Source organism: Oncorhynchus gorbuscha, linkage group LG12 (assembly GCF_021184085.1).
Source record: "Oncorhynchus gorbuscha isolate QuinsamMale2020 ecotype Even-year linkage group LG12, OgorEven_v1.0, whole genome shotgun sequence".
Lineage (NCBI taxonomy): Eukaryota > Metazoa > Chordata > Actinopteri > Salmoniformes > Salmonidae > Oncorhynchus > Oncorhynchus gorbuscha.
In genome coordinates, this window is record NC_060184.1 from 23832946 (window position 1) to 23854562 (window position 21617).

The 21617-nt window shown below is 40.2% G+C and overlaps 1 protein-coding gene across 1 annotated transcript in view; it reads right to left on the minus strand.

Annotated features, from left to right (window-relative positions):
• Positions 1-16344, minus strand: part of LOC123990734 (solute carrier family 35 member F1-like) — a 151248-nt gene extending 134904 nt beyond the window's left edge. The window contains exons 1-2 of the mRNA XM_046291553.1: positions 16272-16344; positions 14622-15139 (exon numbers count right to left, since the gene is read on the minus strand). Coding sequence (XP_046147509.1) covers positions 14622-14746 — 125 coding nt within the window. The 5' untranslated portion in view covers positions 14747-15139; positions 16272-16344. The remainder of the gene's footprint in view (positions 1-14621; positions 15140-16271) is intronic.
• Between the last annotated feature and the right edge of the window lie 5273 nt (positions 16345-21617).

Below are 21617 nucleotides of genomic sequence, written 5' to 3' on the forward strand. Positions count from 1 at the left end.
ACGTTAGTACAACACAGGAACTGACAGAAGACCTCCATGAAGGTAAGATAATGCCTTTACCACCACCTCATCATACTCACACTGTGTTGATTTCCATGTCCAGCCTGAGAATATATGTAGCACGTGTCTTTTGGAATGACTCATGGCCCTGAAATGTCCCTGCCATCTAAGCTACGCCACATTATCACAGGCTGGTGTGGAAGCAGGAAATGGAAAATCACTGCCATGCCGATCGTGCGCTACAGTATTAAGGTCCTGAAAGTCAAACCCCAGCAAGACAGGCACAGTGATCCTGCCATTTTAATTAACCCCAGAGCTGTGATAAGTTGTTGTCGCCCCCCCCCATCTTTCTAATCTTCCCTTGTTGCAGTTTGAGAGTGGCTGAATACACCAGGGAGGACTGTATCTCTCAAATTCAGGTGACAGCAGCCAACAAAAAAAGCCCATTTAATTTCTCTTAGTCTTGCTGATCTCCCTCACGTCCAAACATGATGAGAAAACGCGGTGTTTTGGTAAGATCCTCTAGAACCCTCAAACTAAGAATGTAATATGTTTCTAAACACTTCTACATCGATGTGGATGCTACCATGATTACGGATAATACTGAATGAATCATGAATAATGATGAGTGAGAAAGTTAGACGCACAAATATCATACCCCAAAGACATGCTAACCCCTCACCATTACAATAACAGGGGATGTTAGCATTTTTTTGGGGGGGGGGGGCTTTGATATTTATGAGTCTAACTTTCTCAATACTTTTGTAATGCACTGCTTCTGTAAGGTCCCTCAGTCGAGCAGCGAATTTTAAACACAGATTCAACCACAAAGACCAGGGAGGTTTTCCAATGCCTTGCAAAGAAGGGCACCTATTGGTAGATGGGTCAAAATAAAATAAAAAGCAGACACTGAATATCCCTTTGAGCATGGGGAAGTTATTACACTTCGGATGGTGTATCAATACACCCAGTCACTACAAAGTTACAGGCGTCCTTCCTAACTCAGTTTCCGGAGAAGAATTAAACCGCTTAGGGATTTGACTATGAGGCCAATGGTGATTTTAAAACTGTTACAGTTAATGGATATGATTAGAGAAAACTGAGGATGGATCAACACCATTGTAGTTACTGGACCATACGAACCTACACTGAACAAAAATATAAAACGCTGCGTGTAAAGTTTGGTCCCATGTTTCATGAGCTAAAATAAAAGATCCCAGAAATGTTCCATTTCCACAAAAAGCTTATTTCTCTCAAATCTTGTGAACAAATTTGTGTACATCCCTGCTGGTGAGCATTTCTCCTGTGCCAAAGTAGATCATCCATCCACCTGACAGGTGTGGCATAAAAAGAAGCTGATTAAACAGCATTATCATTACACTGGTGCACCTTGTGCGGAGGACAGTAAAAGGCCAATTTAAAATGTGCAGTTTTGTCACACAACACAATGCTACAGATGTCTCAAGTTTTGAGGGATCGTGCAATTGGCATGCTGACTGCAGGTACATCCACCAGAGCTGTTGCCAGAGAATTTAATGTTAATTTCTCTACCACAAATCTCCAACGTCATTTTTGAGAATTTGGCAGTACGTTCAACTGGCCTCACAACCGCAGACCCCGTGTAACCATGCCAGCCCAGGACCTCCACATACGGCTTCTTCACCTGTGGGATTGTCTGAGACCAGCCACACAGATGGGTCACACCCGATACTGCCTAGTTTTCTGATCCACTTTTGTTAAGGTACCTATGACCAACATATCTGTATTCCCAGTCATGTGAAATCCATATATTAGGGCCTAATGAATTTATTTCAATTGACTGATTTCCTTATATGAACTGTAACTTATTAAAATCTTTTAAATGGTTGCATGTTGCATTTATATTTTTGTTCACTGTAAATGACAGAGTGAAAAGAAGCCGGTACAGAATACAAATATTCACAAAACATGCATCCTGTTTGCAATAAGTCACAAAAGTAAAACTGCAAAAATGTTATGTCCTGAATACAAAGTGTTATATTTAGGGCAAATCCAACACAATACATCACGGACTATCACTCTTCATATTTCCAAGCATGGTGGTGGATGCATCATGTTATGGGTATGCTTGTCATCGGCAAGAACTAGGGAGTTTTTTTAGGATAAAATTAAACGGAATAGAGCTAAGCAAAGGAACAAATCCTGCAGGAAAACCTGGGTCAGTCTGCTTTCCAACAGACATTTGGAGACAAATTCACCTATCAGCATGACAATAACCTAAAACACAAGGCCAAATATACACTGGAGTTGCTTACCAAGACGTGGCCAAGTTACAGTTTTGATTTAAATCTGCCTGGAAACTAGACTTGAATGGCTGTCAACAACCAACTTGACAGAGATTAAAATAAAATATTGTACAATCCAGGTGTGCAAAGCTCTTAGAGACTTACCGTGAAAGACTCATAACTGTAATCGCTGCTAAAGGTGATTCTAACATGTATTGAAAACGTATGCAAATTAGATATTCGTTTTTCATTTTCAATAAATTTGCAACAATTTCTAAAAACATGTTTCCCCTTTGTCATTATGGGTTATTGTGTGTAGATCAATTTAATTTATTTTGAATTCAGGCTGTAACAACAAAATGTGGAATAAGTCAAGGGGTATGAGTACTTTCTGAAGGAACCTTAGGTCCCTCTCCTCACAAGGAAAACCTTTTCCTCAGGGACCCATAAAGTCCGTCATGATGGATTTTCCCACCATCTTTAATTTTGCGAAAAACACTTAAATCGCTAGTTCTCTGCAACCAAATGACCAAAACTTGATATGTCACATCTATGGACAAAGGTCTCAACGCAATATTTTCCAGACTAGTACCCAAAACAACATGGCCTCCATGATCAATAAACATTCACGTGGTCTGGCATATACATGCATATAAGTCAGTTACAGATTGTAACTTATATTGTAACAACATTTGGTATACATGTTGCAAACACTGTAAAAACTCAACATGCAAGAACATTCATATCGGGGGTGCTGCAACGGGCACGTTTTGTTACTGTCAGTACAGTCGAGTTTGAATTGTTGTCACTAATTGGCCCATGGGGAGGGGGCGGGGTACTGCATCATTCATGGGGACTAAATGTTTACTGTTGCCTTGTTTAAGGGTAGTTTTAAAAGAGTTTCCTGCAGGAATGCTTTTTAAATGTGCAGGGGCTGAAATTCCAAAACAGAAAATATGTCATGATTCCATTGGTGCGAAACAGAACAAAAGCAGAATTACCCCACTGGGGAAAAAAGCACCAGTTCACTGAGCCAAAGACCCAAATTATTTGCAAAGCATCCATTACAGCAGTGTTGAAATGCACTGCAATGTCTGATTATCAGAATATTACCACATCAAAACAATCTTGGATTCATTTTTTACTTGTTTTGTTAAATAACTGCCGTAGCTTCCTACCATCAAGTTTCTCAGGGGGTCACTTAGAAGCTTCTTAAGTGAACAGTGAAGAGGCAACACTCTTCACATTAGGCTCTGAATGCTGGCATTCTAGGCAGAGTTGCAAAGAAAAACCCATATCTCAGACTGGCCAATAAAAAGAAAAGATTAAGATGGGCAAAAGAACACAGACACTCGAGAGACGAACTCTGCCTAGAAGGCCAGCACCCCGGAGTCACCTCTTCACTATTGACGTTGAGACTGGTATTTTGCGGCTACTATTTAATGAAGCTGTCAGTTGAGGACTTGTGAGGCTTCCGTTTTTCAAACTAGACACTAATGTACTCATCCTCTTGCTCCGTTGTGTCCCAGGGCCTCCCACTCTTTCTATTCTGCTTAGAGCCAGTTTGCGCTGTTTTGAGAAGGGAGACGTACACAGCGCTGTATGGGATCTTCAGTTTATTGGTAATTTCTTGCATGGGATAGCCTTCATTTCTCAGAACAAGAATAGAGAGACGAGATTCAGAAGAAAGTTATTTGCTTCTGGCCATTTTTAACCTGTAATCGAACCCACAAATGCTGATGCTCCAGATACTCAACTAGTCAAAAGAAGGCCAGTTTTATTGCTTCTTTGATTGCTAACATAATGGCAAAAGGGTTTTCTAATGATCAATTAGCCTTTTAAAATGACGAACTTGGATTAGCTAACACAACGTGCCATTGGAACACAGGAGTGATGGTTGCTGATAATGGGCCTCTTTATGCCTATGTAGTTATTCCATTAAAAAAATCTGCCATTTCTAGCTACAATAGTCATTTACAACATTAACAATGTCTACACTGTATTTCTGATCAATTTGATGTACATTTTAATGGACAAAAAAATGTGCTTTTCTTTCAAAAACAAGGACATCTCTAAGTGACCCCAAACTTTTGAACGGTAGTATATTTAAATGTAATATTTTGGTTTTTCATTTTTAATACATTTGCAAAACTTTCTAAAAATCTGTTTTTGCTTTGTCATTATGGGGTATAGTGTGTGGATTGATGATGGGGGGGAAAAAAAACTATTTAATCCATTTTAGCAAAAGGCTGTAATGTAACAACATTTTTTTTAAGTCAAGGGGTCTGAATACTTTACGAATGCACTGCACAGTCAATTAACTCTTGTAAAGGGGCATGGCTGACAAGGTTATATTCAGAGACAAATGCAGATGTAAATGTCAGACATCATCCTTCATTTAACAAACTGACAATGGCATGACCATTGTTACATCGGTGAATGCTACAAAGAAAACTGAATTTTAATTTCAATATCCATTTTCTTACATTCATTTATGAATATTGAAAAATATTAACATTAATATTGTAAATATGTAAAAACATATTTGGCTTTCATATATTGTTGAACATAATCTACTCTACGGGCATATATTAAAGTCCCAGAGTGGCCCATTTTATACATAGACATTGGTTACATTGTCTACTATGACAATCACAGCCCTCCTTTCACTTACTGCATATCATTGCAAATCCAGCAAATCACCAGTAGAGGGCAACCATTTTGAATCCATTTCACCGTCACTCTGTTGGTAATGTTTTATTATTGGATCTTAACGCTAAAAAGTAGCAGCGATCCCACTCTGGAACTTTGATATGCCCGTAGAGTATATTATGTTCAACTGAAATATTAGCCAAATCAAGATGTTTATATTTTCAATATTCAGGTTTATATTTTCAATATTAGTCAATTAATGTCCGAAAATGATTATTGACATTAAAATACTATTCATAGGCCTACAGAGCAAGCGGTATGTCTTCATATGACACCAAGTTTTGCTTTGTAGCACCTACAGATAAAACATGGAGTCTTAAAGAAATGCTTCCGATCTTTGGTGACTAGCAAGTCTATTTTAAACCTCTGGCTTTGGCCTGGATGTGTCAATATCCACATTTCCATCCACAGTTTTCATGTGAGTAAAGTCATACAGTAAAAATAAATCACAACAGCTGTGATAGAAACAGGAAGACAGATCATTTGTTCGTTCAACATGGTGAGATCTTTTTGTGTCTGTAAAATGAATTATGCGAGAACTGGCAGTGGAAATATTGATATAATATCCATCATATCAAAGTAAACTTGGAGTCACACAATGATATGGTGTGGTCCTCCCACTATGATGAATTATGATGAACTTCACAGGGAAGTAAACGTGCACGGTAATGAGCTTGATGCTCCTTTCCAATAGAGGGTCTTATCCTGTTGACATGATGATCAATGCTTGACTGACATTTGACAAATAAAAATATTATCCATAATGATCTCATCATGTAGACTAGCCTACCTAGCCTAGAGTGGAAAATGTGTCATCACGCACCGATTTTTAACAGCAACAAGTCAGTTTGGTGGAAACGGCGCATTTCAGTTCTTTATGCATATTTGCATTGAAAATCTGTCGCCAATTGGATGGATACCTAGATAAAGTGTAGTTCATACATGCATAATCTACGGTCTTACCTCAATTAACCATGAAATCCCTAGTTTGAAAGCAGCTTTTTACTGCAAGCTGTGCTGCGCCATTTTCCCTCATGTGGGCCAGCCCCCTAGCAATTCAAGTTCTAGCTTCAGCCCCTTGCCATTTGAGTGACAGCTAGCAAGACACCCAAAGAGCAGAGCGAGAGAGAGAGCAATGACGTGGTGCACATATTGGCACATGTGACTTAATAAACAATTTTCTGGGACTACTTTTGGCTTGTGAGCGCTACTTTCAGAATTACTGGCTAAAAAGTATACGAAAGTACCACAGAATCTCTTTAAAGGGGGCCTGGGTAAGGCAAAAATATCACGAATATTCAAATTTACAAAGAATTATTTCTAAATCATGGTTTAAGATTAACATTTTAAAAATATGTTAAAGCACCCATGCACTTTTTAAATCACTGTATGTCTAATACATCACTGTTTGTTTATTTCTCTGAGCCTCCTTTTGCCATTGAAATGCTCATTCTGATAGTGTAGACTTGTTGATACAAATGTAAATATATTTACATACTTAGCCCTGCTTGGCGGAGAGGATCGTCTAGAGCCCTTAAACTCAACTCTGGACCTCGAAGCCAGTTCCACTGTGGTTTTTCATTGTTCCCCTCTAATCAGGGACTGATTTAGACCTCGGACACCAGGTGGATAATATTAATTATCAGGTAGAACCAAAAAAAAAAAGCTTGTAGGGTAAGAGTTGAATATGCCTCCTTTAGAGCCTACCCCTCTTACCCCTTCAAAGAAGGAGGATACATATGCAAATAAAAGATGACTGGTCATTGGTCAGGATAATCACATCAGATTGTGCCATGATCTGGGCCAAAAACACCATCCCACCTGAACAGGCTGAAATGACACAAAAATAGCATTATTATAATTTTTACAATTTCAGTGTTATTGGAAATATCATTAAAAAAACAGGAAGTCACATTTTGAAACTGCACTGCCCCTTTAACAATGACCCTTTAATTACATTTTGTGAAAATCTCCAAAATCACCCTAATGCAGCATTTGCCAGTATTAAACTAAACAAACAGGACATTGTCCATCTGAGAATTGCCAAAGGTTAACCCTGCTTGGACTGGATACCCCATTTTCAGTTTCAACTTTTGCTCAGAGTGAACTTTTTGTCTGACTCTATATGGTTCCATTTGACGTCAGAGTGACTCTCATGAGCCATGTAAGGCTCTTTGACCTCACTCAGATTGAAATTACACTCCGAAATTAAACTCCCAAACTGCAAGTGACATTCAACCATGGCTCAGCAAAGAGCTTTAGTATTGATGATCTGCAGTGACTAGGATTGCTTGTTAGACCAAGCTCTGTATGACTATGTATATAATGCTGAGTTAAGTATTTCAAATATTTCACAAAATGTTATCAATTTATATTTGAAAGTATTTGATTCAAACAAGCACCAGTCTTCACATTCCATCTTAAAGGGCCAGATAGATTCTGGGGTTCCCTTTAATAGTTCCAGACATTCTAACCATTTTATCTTCAGCTGTTCAGTGCCTAGTCATGCTGCCATAGGAAAGAGGAACAAAGTTGCGCTGTAAGACCCAGGAAGTGTTGCCTAGCCATGTGAATGGCTTGGATGCACCAGAACAATGCTCGCCGCCTGCAGTTTCCTCAGACAGCCACCCAAATTCCATGTATTATACCCCAGGTTGCCTAGCAGTGGAACCCTCCTATTGAAACCTCAATCACACATTACAACCTGCCAAAAAAACATTGGTTTAAAAGCCATGAAAATAACCACTACATTTTAAAAGTTTCTATCAAACAGCCTTTTCTTTTGCAATACAGAAACCGGGGGAAAAAAATGTTTTGCTTCAGCAAACACATTTCTTGATCCATGTTTAATTATTGTTGTGTGAAGAGGTGGAGCAAGTTTGTATTTCCAGCTGCAGAATTTTAGCCATTGCCTAAAATTTGCTCAGGAGCTCTTTTCAGGAGTTGAAACGATGAACTTCCTATTCAAGTGCTCCATCTGCTTGACTTTCACTAGGTTGAATGACAACAACTAATGAGTAAAAGAGATCCTATGCCTGGCAGAATCTGTCCTTACTACTATATTATAACTGATTAGATCACTCTCAATCCTGTGTGTTATCGATCTCAGCCTAAAGTACTGTCATTACAGATATACACTGAGTATACAAAACATGAAGGACACCTGCTCTTTCCATGACAGACTGACTAGGTGAATCAAGGTGAAAGCTATGATCCCTTATTGATGTCACTTGTTAAATCCACTTCAGTGTAGATAAAGGAGAGGAGACTGGTTAAAGGATTTTTAAGCCTTGGATTTTGTATGTATGTCTTTCAGAAGTTGATTGGGCAAGACTAAAGATTTAAGTGCCTTTGAACGGGGTATGGTAGTAGGTGCCAGTTGCACCGGTTTGTGTCAAGAACTGCAACACTGCTGGGTTTTTGACTCATAACAGTTTCCTGTGTGTATCAAGAATGGTCCACGACCCTAAGGATATCCAGACAACTTGGCACAACTGTGGGAAGCATTTGACTCAACATGGGATTTCGACACCTTGTAGAGTCCATGCCCTGATGAACTGAGGCTGTTCTGAGGGCAAAAGGGGGCTTGCAACTCAATATTAGGGAGGTGGCCCTAATGCTTGGTATACTCAGTGTACATTTCCCAGTTGCACCATTGCAAAATAGTCAAAGAAATACATCTTATGAGGTGAGAGAACGTAACAAGGTTGGTAATTGAAATAAAAGAGCTCCATTGAAGGAGACGGAGCCTCCATTTTCTACAGTGAAGCATAAGATGTGTCTTGTTTATGCCCTGAGGCCAGGCGGGACAAAAATGACCCATAAGATAATGGATTCAGAGGACATGTCTCTTTTCATTCATCTTACAACCCACCATGCAAGCAATGAATGTTATTACAGTTCTTGTAATATTTAATAAAAAATAGAAAGTGTGTCAGGCAGCCAAGAAAAGCTCAAAAGCTGCAAAAAAAGATGGATCATTGCAGTAAACTCATTGTTGTGGGAAATTACCACAGAGCCAAAGAGCCAAAGATCTGCTTCCACTGAATAAAGTGGAGGGACAGAAATCAAGTTTGGTGCAATGATGCTACTCTGTTGTTCTCTGTTGTTGTGTTGATGAATTCCCTCAAGTTAGTCTGTGACAGGCTGCAAAACAATAAAGCTACACAGTCCCTAAAGGGAAAAGCAGTTCCGAAACCTGTATTGCTTGTAATTGTCCACTATTCCTCTTTAGGATAGAGTACATCTTTACATAATTTATATAATGCAGTTTACAAAGCTATTGTCTACCTGCTCACTACATTACACTACCCAATGAATGTTTTTGTTTCAAATATGGATTTGCATGTAAACATTTAGCCTTATCAAAAACAATTATCCTGAAGCTGCCATTAGCCTATAGCTAAAAGGTTAGAGAGATGATGGGGAAACCAGGAGTAGTTGATAGACTCACGGGTGAGTCTATCTAGTGGTGTAGCAGACTCCCTTTTCTGATATTCCGTCATGGCATCAGCTAATCCAAGCTTCCGCAAACACAACACGTGACAACCATGATACAAGGATGCTCCATTCCATCAGAAGCACATTCATCTGCATCCATCCAGCCATTTCAGATATGGCCTTTTTCATAACTCTTGGCATAGAAAGAGTATTATTGTATTCTTGGACAATTCAGTACAGTAACTTCCAGCTGGTCACAGAAACCTTGAAGCCTGATTCTTTGAGGCAGCCCAACATCCTGATAACAAAAACAACAGCGAGTCACTTTCACAGTGAGAGTGGAATTTTCTCCCTCCAGGACAACAACAGCCCCAAAGCAGCCGAGTGGGCAGCCCGATCTGGGCCTGCACAGACTACACCTCGCGGGACATTGTACTCTGGCTATATGGGAGTTCTCGGGATGAAGAGGAGCAGCATATGGCAAGGAGAAAGTAGAGAGTAGGCAGACCAAGGCAAGACCACCAGCTGTCATCCTCCACTGTGCCCTCTCACTGTCGCAGCTGGACCTCCATTACCCCTGTCTGAGGCTCAGAGGCACACACAGTAAGCAGATACACAAGCACATGCCACAAGAGAGGAACCAACACAAAGCACCACTTGCTTGAGTATAGATTGTACACACAAACACACTTCTTAAGGTGATATGGCACTGGCAAACACACACTGTTGATCCAAAATAAATCTTAGCAGAGAGAGGAATAAAAAAAAAAGTAACAGAGTATTAATTTAACAACTCTGATCCTGGGGTTTGGATGACTCAAGTAAACCCTTGTTTTCAATTAATGAGTCTCCAACTGGTTTGGATAGGCTTTGCTGTAAGACCCATATAGGTGCTCCTAAGTGGCGCAGCGGTCTAAGGTACTGCATCTCAGTGCTAGAGGCATCACTACAGAAACCCTGGTTTGAATCCAGGCTGTATTACAAACGGCCGTGATTGGGAGTACAATAGGGCGGCGCACAAATGGCCCAGCATGGTCCGGGTTTGGCCGGTCTAGGCCGTCATTGTAAATGCTGGCCTTCTAGGCAGAGTTCCAGTGTCTGTGTTCTTTTTACCATCTTTTATTTTTATTTTTTCCCGCTCAGCCCAGTCAAAACTGTTCGCTGCTCTGGCCCCCCAATGGTGGAACAAACTCCCTCACGACGCCAGGACAGCGGAGTCAATCACCACCTTCCGGAGACACCTAAAACCCCACCTCTTTAAGGAATACCTAGGATAGGATAAGTAATCCTTCTCACCCCCCCCCTTTAAGATTTAGATGCACTATTGTAAAGTGACTGTTCCACTGGATGTCATAAGGTGAATGCACCAATTTGTAAGTCGCTCTGGATAAGAGCGTCTGCTAAATGACTTAAATGTAAATGTAAATGTTATTAGCCAGTCTGAGATATGGCTTTTTCTTTGCAACTCTGCCTAGAAGGCCAGCATCCCGGAGTCACGTCTTCACTGTTGATGTTGAGAGTGGTGTTTTGCGGCAACTATTTAATGACGCTGCCAGTTGAGGACTTGTGAGAGGTATGTTTCTCAAACTAGACACTCTAATGTTCTTGTCCTCTTGATCAGTTGTGCACCGGGGTCTCCCACTCTTTCTATTCTGGTTAGAGCCAGTTTGCGCTGTTCTGTGAAGGGAGAAGTACACCGCGTTGTACGAGGTCTTCAGTTTCTTGGCAATTTCTCACCTTCATTTCTCAGAACAAGAATTAGACTGACAAGTTTCAGAAGAAAATTCTTTATTTCTAGCCTTTTGAGCCTGTAATCGAACCCACAAATGCTGATTCTCCCAAATACTCAACTAGTCTAAAGGCCAGTTTTATTGCGTCTTTACTCAGCACAACCGTTTTCAGCTGTGCTAACATAATTGCAAAAGGGTTTTCTAATGATCAATTAGCCTTTTAAAATGATAAACCTGGATTAGCTAAAACAATGTGCCATTGGAAGACAGAAGTGATGATTGCTGATAAATGAAACTCTGTATGCCTCTGTATGTAGGTATTCCATTAAAAAAAAATCTGCATTTCCAGGTACAATAGTCATTTACAACATTAACAATGTCTACACTGTATTTCTGAACAATTTGATGTTATTTTAATGGACCAAAAGAAGTGTAATTTCTTTTAAAAACAAGGAAATTTGTGACCCGAAAAAAAAAAAAGGAAAGTGACCCGAAAACTATTCAACTAGAGGTCGACGGATTAATCGGAATGGCCGATAAATTAGGGCCGATTTCAAGTTTTCATAACAATCGGAAATTGGTATTTTTAGACACCGATCTTGCCAATTATTATTTTATTTTTTTACACACCTTTATTTAACTAGGCACGTCAGTTAAGAACACATTCTTATTTTCAATGACGGCCTAGGAACGGTGGGTTAACTGCCTTGTTCAGGGGCAGAACGACAGATTTTCACCTTGTCAGCTCGGGTGATCCAATCTTGCAACCTTACAGTTAACTAGTCCAACGCAATAACGACCATGCACTCCATAAGGAGACTGCCTGTTATGCAAATGCAGTAAGGTAATTTGCTAGCTAGCATGAAACTTCACTTATAAAAAAACAAATCAATCATAATCACTAGTTAACTACACATGGTTGATCATATTACTAGATATTATCTAGAGTGTCCTGCGTTGCGTATAATCTGACTGAGCATACAAGTATCTAATTATCTGACTGAGCGGTGGTAGGCAGAAGCAGGTGCGTAAACATTAATTCAAACAGCACTTTTGTGCATTTTGCCAGCAGTTCTTCATTGTGCTCAAGCATTGCGCTGTTTATGACTTCAAGCCTATCAACTCCCAAGATGAGGCTGGTGTAACCGAAGTGAAATGGCTGGCTAGTTAGCGCGCGTTAATAGCGTTTCAAACGTCACTCGCTCTGAGCCTTGGGGTGGTTGTTTCCCTTGCTCTGTATGGGTAACACTGCTTCGAGGGTGGCTTTTGTCGTTGTGTTCCTGGTTCGAGCCCAGGGAGGAGCGAGGAGAGGGACTGAAAGCTAAACTGTTACACAGGCAATACTAAAGTGCCTATAAGAACATCCAATATTCAAAGGTTAATGAAATACAAATGGTATAGAGGGGAATAGTCCTATAACTACAACCTAAAAACTCATTACCTGGGAATATTGAAGACCACCAGCTTTCATATGTTCTCATGTTCTGAGCAAGGAACTTAAATGTTAGCTTTCTTACATTGCACATATTGCACTTTTATTTTCTTCTCCAACACTTTGTTTTTGCATTATTTAAACCAAATTGAACATGTTTCATTATTCATTTGAGGCTAAATTGATTGTATTGATGTATTATATTAAGTTAAAATAAGTGTTCATTCAGTATTGTTGTAATTGTCATTATTACAAATACCAATTAAATCGGCCATTTAAAAAAAATAATGTATCAGCTTTTTTGGTCCTCCAATAATCGGTATCAGCGTTGAAAAATCATAATCGGTCAACCTCTATTTTCAACTGTAGTGTATATATAAATAAATATAATTCAAATAATAAAAAAAGAGAAAAAAAGGCAAACTTACTGAACAAAGGGGCTTGACAGGTATTTTTCACCCAGACTCTCCACTTGACATTATGCTGATGACCACTGTCACAGAATTTGCAGAGACCAGTAATTACTTATTTTCTGACCAGTGAATAGCATACACTACAATTGCTCATTTGAACCCTTAAGAGAGTCTGGAATGCTTGTTTTGGGCTTTGGAAAAAAAGTAACACCTTTTAAAAGCAGAACACAAGCAAGATGAAAATCAAAACATTACTCTTGTTACGTCCGTCGTCGAAATGAGACCAAAGTGCAGCGTGGAAAGTGTACATCTTTATTTTAGATGAACACCAAAAAAAATATATATATATAAACGAACGTAACGTTCTGCAGGCTACCCAGTAACAAGATCCCACAAACTCAGGTGGAAAACAGGCTGCCTAAGTATGATTCCCAATCAGAGAAAACAACAGACAGCTGCCTCTGATTGGGAACCATACCCGACCAACAAAGAAATAGAAAAGTAAAATTCCCACCCAAATCACACCCTGACCTAACCCCCCCCCCCCAAAGGTGCGGACTCCGGCCGCAAAACCTGACTAAGAGGGAGGGTCCGGGTGGGCATCTAGCCTCGGTGTGGCGCCGGTTCGGGGCGTAGACCCCGCTCCGCTTGCTGATCCCTCCGCTTCCGTGAAACCGGACCGTGGATCGTCGCAGGAGACTCCGGACCGTGGCTCGTCGCCGGAGGAACCGGACCGTAGATCGTCACCGGAGGAACCGGAGCGTGGATTGTCGCTGGAGGCTCCGGGCCACGGTCTCAGGAGGTTACATTTACACTGAAAGTGTTGTTTTTTTCATCTCGAAAATGTATACAAATGATTATTTTTTTAGTTTTAGTTGCAATGCAAAGAAAATACAACGGACCAAGGCATTAACAAGGCATTCTGCATTATAAGATTATCAGCTATACAGGTGGGACCATGTGAACGACAATCCCAATGCTCCGTTTTAACGGTGTGCAGTAATTTAACCTTTAGATTTTTGAAAATTAATTATTGCTGATGTGAAATATAGGTATGTTTCCAAAACCGTACCCCCAAGTAATGCTTAAAGTTCAGTCCAACGTCCCCTGGCCAAAAGATAACAGTACACCCAAGGGCAGAAGACAGCGCCTATGAATGGACTACCCGCGCGACCCAACTGGAAATCACAATTTGGGAACCACTAGGCTACTACTTTAGGTAATTGTGATTTATGCAGGTGGTTGATGATTGCTGAATCTTCATGCTACAACACTATTGTTTCCATACAAGTATCAAAAACACATAACCAAAAACAACATTTCAATATTTATTGAAATACGACAATGTAGGCTAATGTAAAATTGCATTCACATACTGCTGAAATATGTTTTTCTTGCTCTGACCAATTTCTCCGCTGTTTCAGAAAATGACGTTTTGATAAACGTGCACTGAATTTAAACTTGGCAAGTGGTGCTTTACAAAAGAAACGAATGAAGCAACAATAATACGCTATGTCAAGTGTTTGATGTAAAATTCAAAACGAATAATTATACATAGCCTATGCTCGAATTGTATGCATTTTATCACATTTGGTCAAGTTGGGAGTAGCCTAATATTTCCCATTCTTACCTGCTAAACACTTTTCTTATCCTTTGAACCAGGGTCGGCGATGCCGTGATGGTTTCAGGAGGCATGGTCTCGATGGTGTTGACAACATGATTCTGCTGCGAGGATATCATCTCTGAACTAAACATTTAACGACCAGAAACCAGGTTGCATTCTGCTCCGTGCAAGGAGAGGACGTAGGTCTCGGATACTCCACGAGGGACTAGATCCGATTATCGGTGCGCGCAGATGGACAACCTCAGCATTCATTCCATGGTTCACACAGGTGAAGATGATGACGCTGCTATATTTACAAAAAGTGAAGAATGTGTGTTGGCCACACACGCGGGGAGTTCATGAAAGATGCACCTGTACCTTAATGAAATGTTTGCAGAGGTACCCCGGTTCGTCAGTGTGCATTTTCTGAATGCCTACTTCAGACTGTGCGGTGATTATGAGAGGCGACTGGTTTTGGAAGGGACGTGAACTACCTTTATGAGCCAGCAGGGAGAGTGCATTCACCACAGTTCGTGCTGTTGAACCTGAGGGGAAAAAACACTGATTTCGGTCTACTGTTGGAATACAGCAATGTAAATAGCCTGCAGATAAAGCGGATAGTTGTGCTCTATATACATAGTCCCTACAAATAGTCTGGTGTGGGGTTATAACAGATAAGCAATGCAGGTGTTCATTGGCGAAAATAAGCATTATGGAAATGTAAACCTATTTTTACTTTTTCAGTTTCAAAACTGACTGAATATTCCATTTGGATATAACCAAATGATTCTATTTGAATGGATAAAATAAAGGAAATATTTGTATATTCATTCAAATAAATGTCATGTCATCCATATCAGTTGAATCACAGCAATGTTTCCAATGCCTTTGAATATGTCTACTTTATTCACCAAACCTTAAAATCTATCTAAATTGAAGTCAAGTTAGCTGTTGCATAGTCTCGTGTTGCCACCCTCCCTAACTCTGTACCGAAGCTGGCTGTCACAAGATCAGATGTTAAGGAAAGCCGTCACAAACAAAAGATGGGTTAGTGGTGATGAGACTTAAGCACAACTAAAAACAGTGAGCTGAGCTTTGCTTCCTCTTGTCAGAAAGACACCTCAACATAACCTAGTATTTTTTTTTATCTCTCTGCTTCTCTGCCCACACAGGGACATTTTCACAGACAGTCAAGACGGGCTTGTTTTGGAGCTGTCAATCTTCCGGTGGAAACCACATGAGTCACTCAGAGCGACAATCACAATGTTTACAGGGAGAAAACCATGTCCCATGAATAATGAAATTATGAATGATGAAATGTAATCTGAGCAGCAATGGGAGGAAAGGGCCTCTTCTCTCTGATGTAATTCTACAGCAGCACAGTGTATGAGAATCTAGATACTGTTGAATCATCGGGGGTCATTATTGTCATTCAAATGGACATGTTACACCGTGTCAGAGGGCTTACTACAGCCTCTATTTAAGCCTTTTTAATGGCTCAGTACAGCAGTCCCTATGTTCTGGAGAACTGTGGGGGGGTTTCTAGCCTGGAACACCGTGTGGATCCGTCAGCCTGTCACACACACATCATTATGAGGCCATGAACGATGACAGGTGAACAACACATTATGTTAATATAAAGGCTTTGGTTTGGGGTACGTTGGTGGTGGAGTTTACCTTGTGATCTTCTGTGGTCAGCACTACTTTACGAATAGGACCGTCTCCTTCATTCAGTACATGTGTTTCCTGAGGGAGAGATCAAACAGGCAAATAAATAATCAGTGATAATCAAACAGTGAAAAAAATACTTGAACTACAATGAACATCAATGAATATATTATCCCTAGTGTTGGCTCCAACAGCCCACTCACATGCCCACTGGAGATGGGCATGTGGTCGTCGTGGCCCACATCAAGTGCCTCCACAGCCTTTAACAGTTTGAGGAAGTCTCTCTACTACCTGTGCATCTGGAAAGCAACTGCACTTTCCTGTCAACCTGCTGGCTGCTGCACAAATCACGATGACTCATTCTCACCCCTCTTGTTAATTAGGTAGAATGAAACACATAATTAAAGGGTAATTGACAAGGAAATTGATGAAGTAAATTGTTTCACCCAGGCAGAGTTTTAAGCAGGTTTGGGGTAAATTCCATTTCAATTCCAGTCTATTCAGAAAGTGAACCAAATTCAAATTTCAAATGTCCCTCATTGAAAAGCATTGAAGAGAATTGAAATTGGAATGTCAGATTACTTCCTGAATTGACTGAAATTCAACTTGACCTCAACCCAGGATTTAAGTGGAAAGTATTCTGCCAAATTCACCTGGAATTACAAATGTTAGAGGATTGCCATGGAGGATAGAGCCATGATAGGAGAGTATTGCATGTATGTATAAATATTTCTGCGTAACAATACGGACATTCTTCTGTGGAAGTTGTGAATGGCCATTGAATCTCTGTCGCAATAGCATTTTGCAGTAGCCTATTTTTTGTGTGCTGGAGTCACAGAATTATCTGAGGACAGATCTCTTTTCACTGGAACAAAGGAAAACACTCAGGGTAGCTGATAGCAGCTATGGATTTAGTCCATCCTAGACCTCTAATACTTGTGAGAGGCTGGTTTTAGTCCGTCTGTAAGATGTAGTCTGTCCTAGACCACTGATTCTCATCCTATTCGGACTTAGAGACAATGGAACAGCTTTGGCCTTGTATTCCTGATATGGGGGGTACTCCCGGGGCCATATGTGTACAAATGGACTTACTTTACTTTATAAATATCTGACTATATTTAACTATGCTGGATGTTTTCTTCCTCTATTTTGGTCGCAGCATGAAATGCAGAAGAAAACAGTAATTACTCAGAATGTAAGCAATTTATGTCTATTTCTGTTTCATGATGTGATTTGTGAAATTAATGCAGTCATTTTATTGGGATGGGTCCTACACAGGCAGGCCAATTCTGATATTTTTCCCAATTATTGGCAAAAGAGCTGACCTAATTGGTCAAAATACCAATTAGTGGAAAATATCAGAATTAGGCTGCATGTGTAAACATAGCCATAGTCTTTTTCACGGGCTGAACTGATGATACACACTTCCACTGTCCGTCTCAGCCCCTCAGAACCTTAGCAGGTTGTTAGTACACCGAGAGACGGGTGCGGTCAAGGATGTACCTCAATGTATTGACCTGTGTTGCTCCGAATAATATACCTGTGGAGCTAATAAATCCATACAACTGTTTGTTAAACGGACCGATGCCAGTTAGAACGCTCTAGATATTATCTGCTAACATACACTTTAATTAGGCTACATATTACATTATTAAGTAGTCATTCAGATGTGGTTTATTTACATTTTGTTGGTACATGTTGGAATGGCTGCTTCCTACAATTACATGTTCCCAGACAGCACAAATCACCCATCCGCTGGAGGTTGAAAAGGCGCTGCGAAACATTGTCATGCACCAATACTCCAGCTATCACCTATCAGAGTTGTCATGGAAACATACAACGATCTGGGGGAGTTGTAGTATTTCTGCCACACACACACACACAACACCTCCAGACGCACAGGCACACACTCTCTCTCTGATCTCTGTGTGTCTACTCCACTCAAGGACCACTTTCAATACAGGAAGGAATCCTCAGAGATACAGTTGCTGGTCCCTTACCAGTCCACGTCTGTGGTTATTTTATGGCACGTACTCTACACACGTGCAGCATTGTGCATGTTCAAGGACTGATCATTTCTTTCAACGTGTTGTTGTGGTACTATGCTGTTTGTCTGTTCATATTCAGTACAATCCTTTCAAGCAGCAGTCTTTCTTTCGCATTCCTCGAGGCAGCCCTCAAGGTACTCATAGATTATTCATGATAACTAGGCATTAATAAAACAGCAACAAATCAGCCAGTGTGGCAGTTCGCAGGATCTGTTTTTGTTGTCTTTGTCGATTTCGTAAGCTGAGATGCATTATTAGAGGAATAAGCACACAGAGGAATCAGGCACTGCAAGATAATTGTGGTGCTGTCTGAAAGGCTATCAGTAGCCAAACCCTATTTCCATTCTCAAACCATGTGTAGTGATCCATCAGGGGCTATTCATCTTATCTGGTGTGTTAGTGGAGCATGACAGACGTCCTGTGAAGGCATAGAAATAACGACCCAACTGTGTAGGCACTAAATATAGTAGGCTAAATCATTCAAATGAATAAAACAGATGCCACTAGCAGGTCTTAATAAAACCTAATAGTCCTTGGATGTATTTATGTCTTCCCTAATGTGTCCTGACTGGGCTTGTGTGTATATAAAGGGACCTGAAATTATGATTTAGCCTTGGACTAATCCACTAAGATATTATTCTGAATCAATGTGCTGTGAATAATTCATGTAGATTTACCAACACTGGGGTTGAGCTTTGCTCTTTCCATAGATTGATCTGATACTATTCATAGTACCAACATACTGTGATACCTCTCAACCTAAACCCAATGGATATTCACTGCAGTTTTACTGTTAATACTGAATCAAGTCAAAATGGGGGACTGCCACAAGTTATGACTGATAAAGACAAGGAGTGCTGTTTATTGTAGTAGTAGACCAATGTCTATTAATGTTGCCTTTAAGTATTGAGTCATTTATCTTAAAAGGATGAAACTACAGAGATGAACAAGAAATACAGCAGGATCCCACCTCATAAATTAGTAGTTTATAACCAGTTTTCCATTTCAATTCATTTAAAATGTGTACACGTGTAATTGGTTTCTATATCGTTTTTCTAAATCAATAAGAAATGTTTGACATATGATTTACAATCATACACAGATGAACAACATGGTTGCCATGGTTACTTCAGCGCTACACAGGAAACATTATTCACAATGCGAAAAGCCCTACCAGGCCCTACCCCAGTTCACAGTGGCGTTGGCACTGTTTACAACTAGAAGCCCATGTCTGTGAATGTGTTTGTTTCCCCACCAGACTGAACATGAAGATTAAAATAAACGTTCACAAATGAAGTACAAGCCTCCTACAAGGTCACATGTTCATAATTGTTCATTAACGCACTCACAGCCCTATTTATAATTAGCTGCTTATAGCCAGCATACTGGAAACTGGCGGTGCTTTCTGCCATCCCCTTGTTGATCAATCAGCAGGGAGAACAGTCAACTGAAAGGAAGGAGTAATTAAAATAGGCTTTAGTCGTTCTACATCAGCTGTAAAAACTATGTTAATATCTCATATAAGACTTTTGGCTCATGAGCACCACTGAAATTATAGAAATGTTCGGAGCATCACTTTAAGACAATTTTTTACAGCTAAATTCTCATGGATAGGAAGGAATCTTTTAAGACAATAAACCTCCACAAAATAACACATTTATTGTATAGAGAAAGAGAGAGAGAAGCTCAGTCTGTCACCTTTTCTCATGTTACACTGGATCAAATCTAATCTCCTAAAGGCATCGCTAGGGTTGTTAGAGAAGTAAATACGGCATTTTGGATAAATGAGACGCCAAAATTTCAGTGCTAAAAAATTCCTAAGCTTACTAGAAGAAAATCCTCTCCCTTGCGAGGATGCGTTATGAACATAACGCAATTTCACTTCGTTCTCAATGACTGCCGTTTTCAACATTTATTTAAATGTTTTGCGTTGGCCAATAGGGGGACGATAGCATCGTATATCAATGTTGTATGGGTACATAATTGCGCAAGAACAAAGGTTAAACATCGCCCAACGTAATTTCATGTAGTTCTCCATTTCTGCAGCCCATATGCCTTCACTTGGTCTAAAAGACTGACACGAAGAATGGATTTAAAGCAAATCTGCCTCAATGTTTACACGCAGCTGCCACATCACAAAACACTACACTCAACCATCTTACATTTGAGGGGGATGTTAAGACTTATGTAAAGTGCTGCATCAGAGAGTAGCAATAGTGGATTGAGCTGCTCTCAGCTGCAGGTGTGTAAGCCTGCCTTGTATCGAGAACACAACACACATTAGTATTTAAAACGAAGCGTTTAAAAAGAAGTGTTTGAAGATGCTTTCCCTTTGAATGATGGTGCAGTCCATGCATTTGAATGACTGCTGCATATCAATTCAGAAGGATGCAAGATGCTAGTCAGAGTGCCACTCCCTAGGCACACAGCTTTCAGATGGTGAAACACATCCTTGGTTATATGGGTTGGGACGCAATGATCAGAGAACGGCAAACCACCGGGGTCAGTGCAAATAAAACATTCAACTAATATCCAACACATCCAAGGTTACTACAGCTTCACACTCAGTCCATTGTTCAATAGTTGATCTGTTGAGGTTAAATCCAGCAGGCCTTTCGGTGCGTACATTACAGGGAGTAAAACACCTGTTCACCTTACCATAGACCACATTACATGTGAGGGGACATGCAGAGAACAAGATCAGATAACACAGCTCCAGAAATCAACCTTTTACATCGGTTCAATTTAGCTCGCAGGAAGATATTATCAGCTGTTCAGTCTACCTTTAGAAGACGCTGAGGGAATCAACCCAAAGCATATAGGTGTACTGCATATATGGGGTTTTCAGTAACATTTATTGATGAACCTTCCTATGACAACCCAACCATTGGCTAGTGAGGAATTGGGAGTTTCAGTCCCATGGGTAATTAGTTAGCATTATGGTGTAAATGCATACGGCCACCTGGAGTGTTGTTTGAACAGGTAAAAAAACCCAGGTTGGTGATTTACTGCCACCTGCAGTTATGGAATGTTTGCGTACAAGTATAATTCATTGGCAGATCCCTCCTGAAGTCCAAAATGGTATCATGTGGTCCTTCCTTAACCAATAGGAAGTCCCACCCAGTTGACTACTTCAAAAATGATTGAAGTCCTCAATGGCACTGCCCATGCTAAAATAGGCATTTGGGCACTAGAATCCTCTATCTAGGATATCCCTACAGTGTAAATACTCCTGTATGCCATCTAACCGGAGAGAAAGGAAAATAAAATACTGAATCTGGGTTTTAAACAAGTTCATGAGATGAAA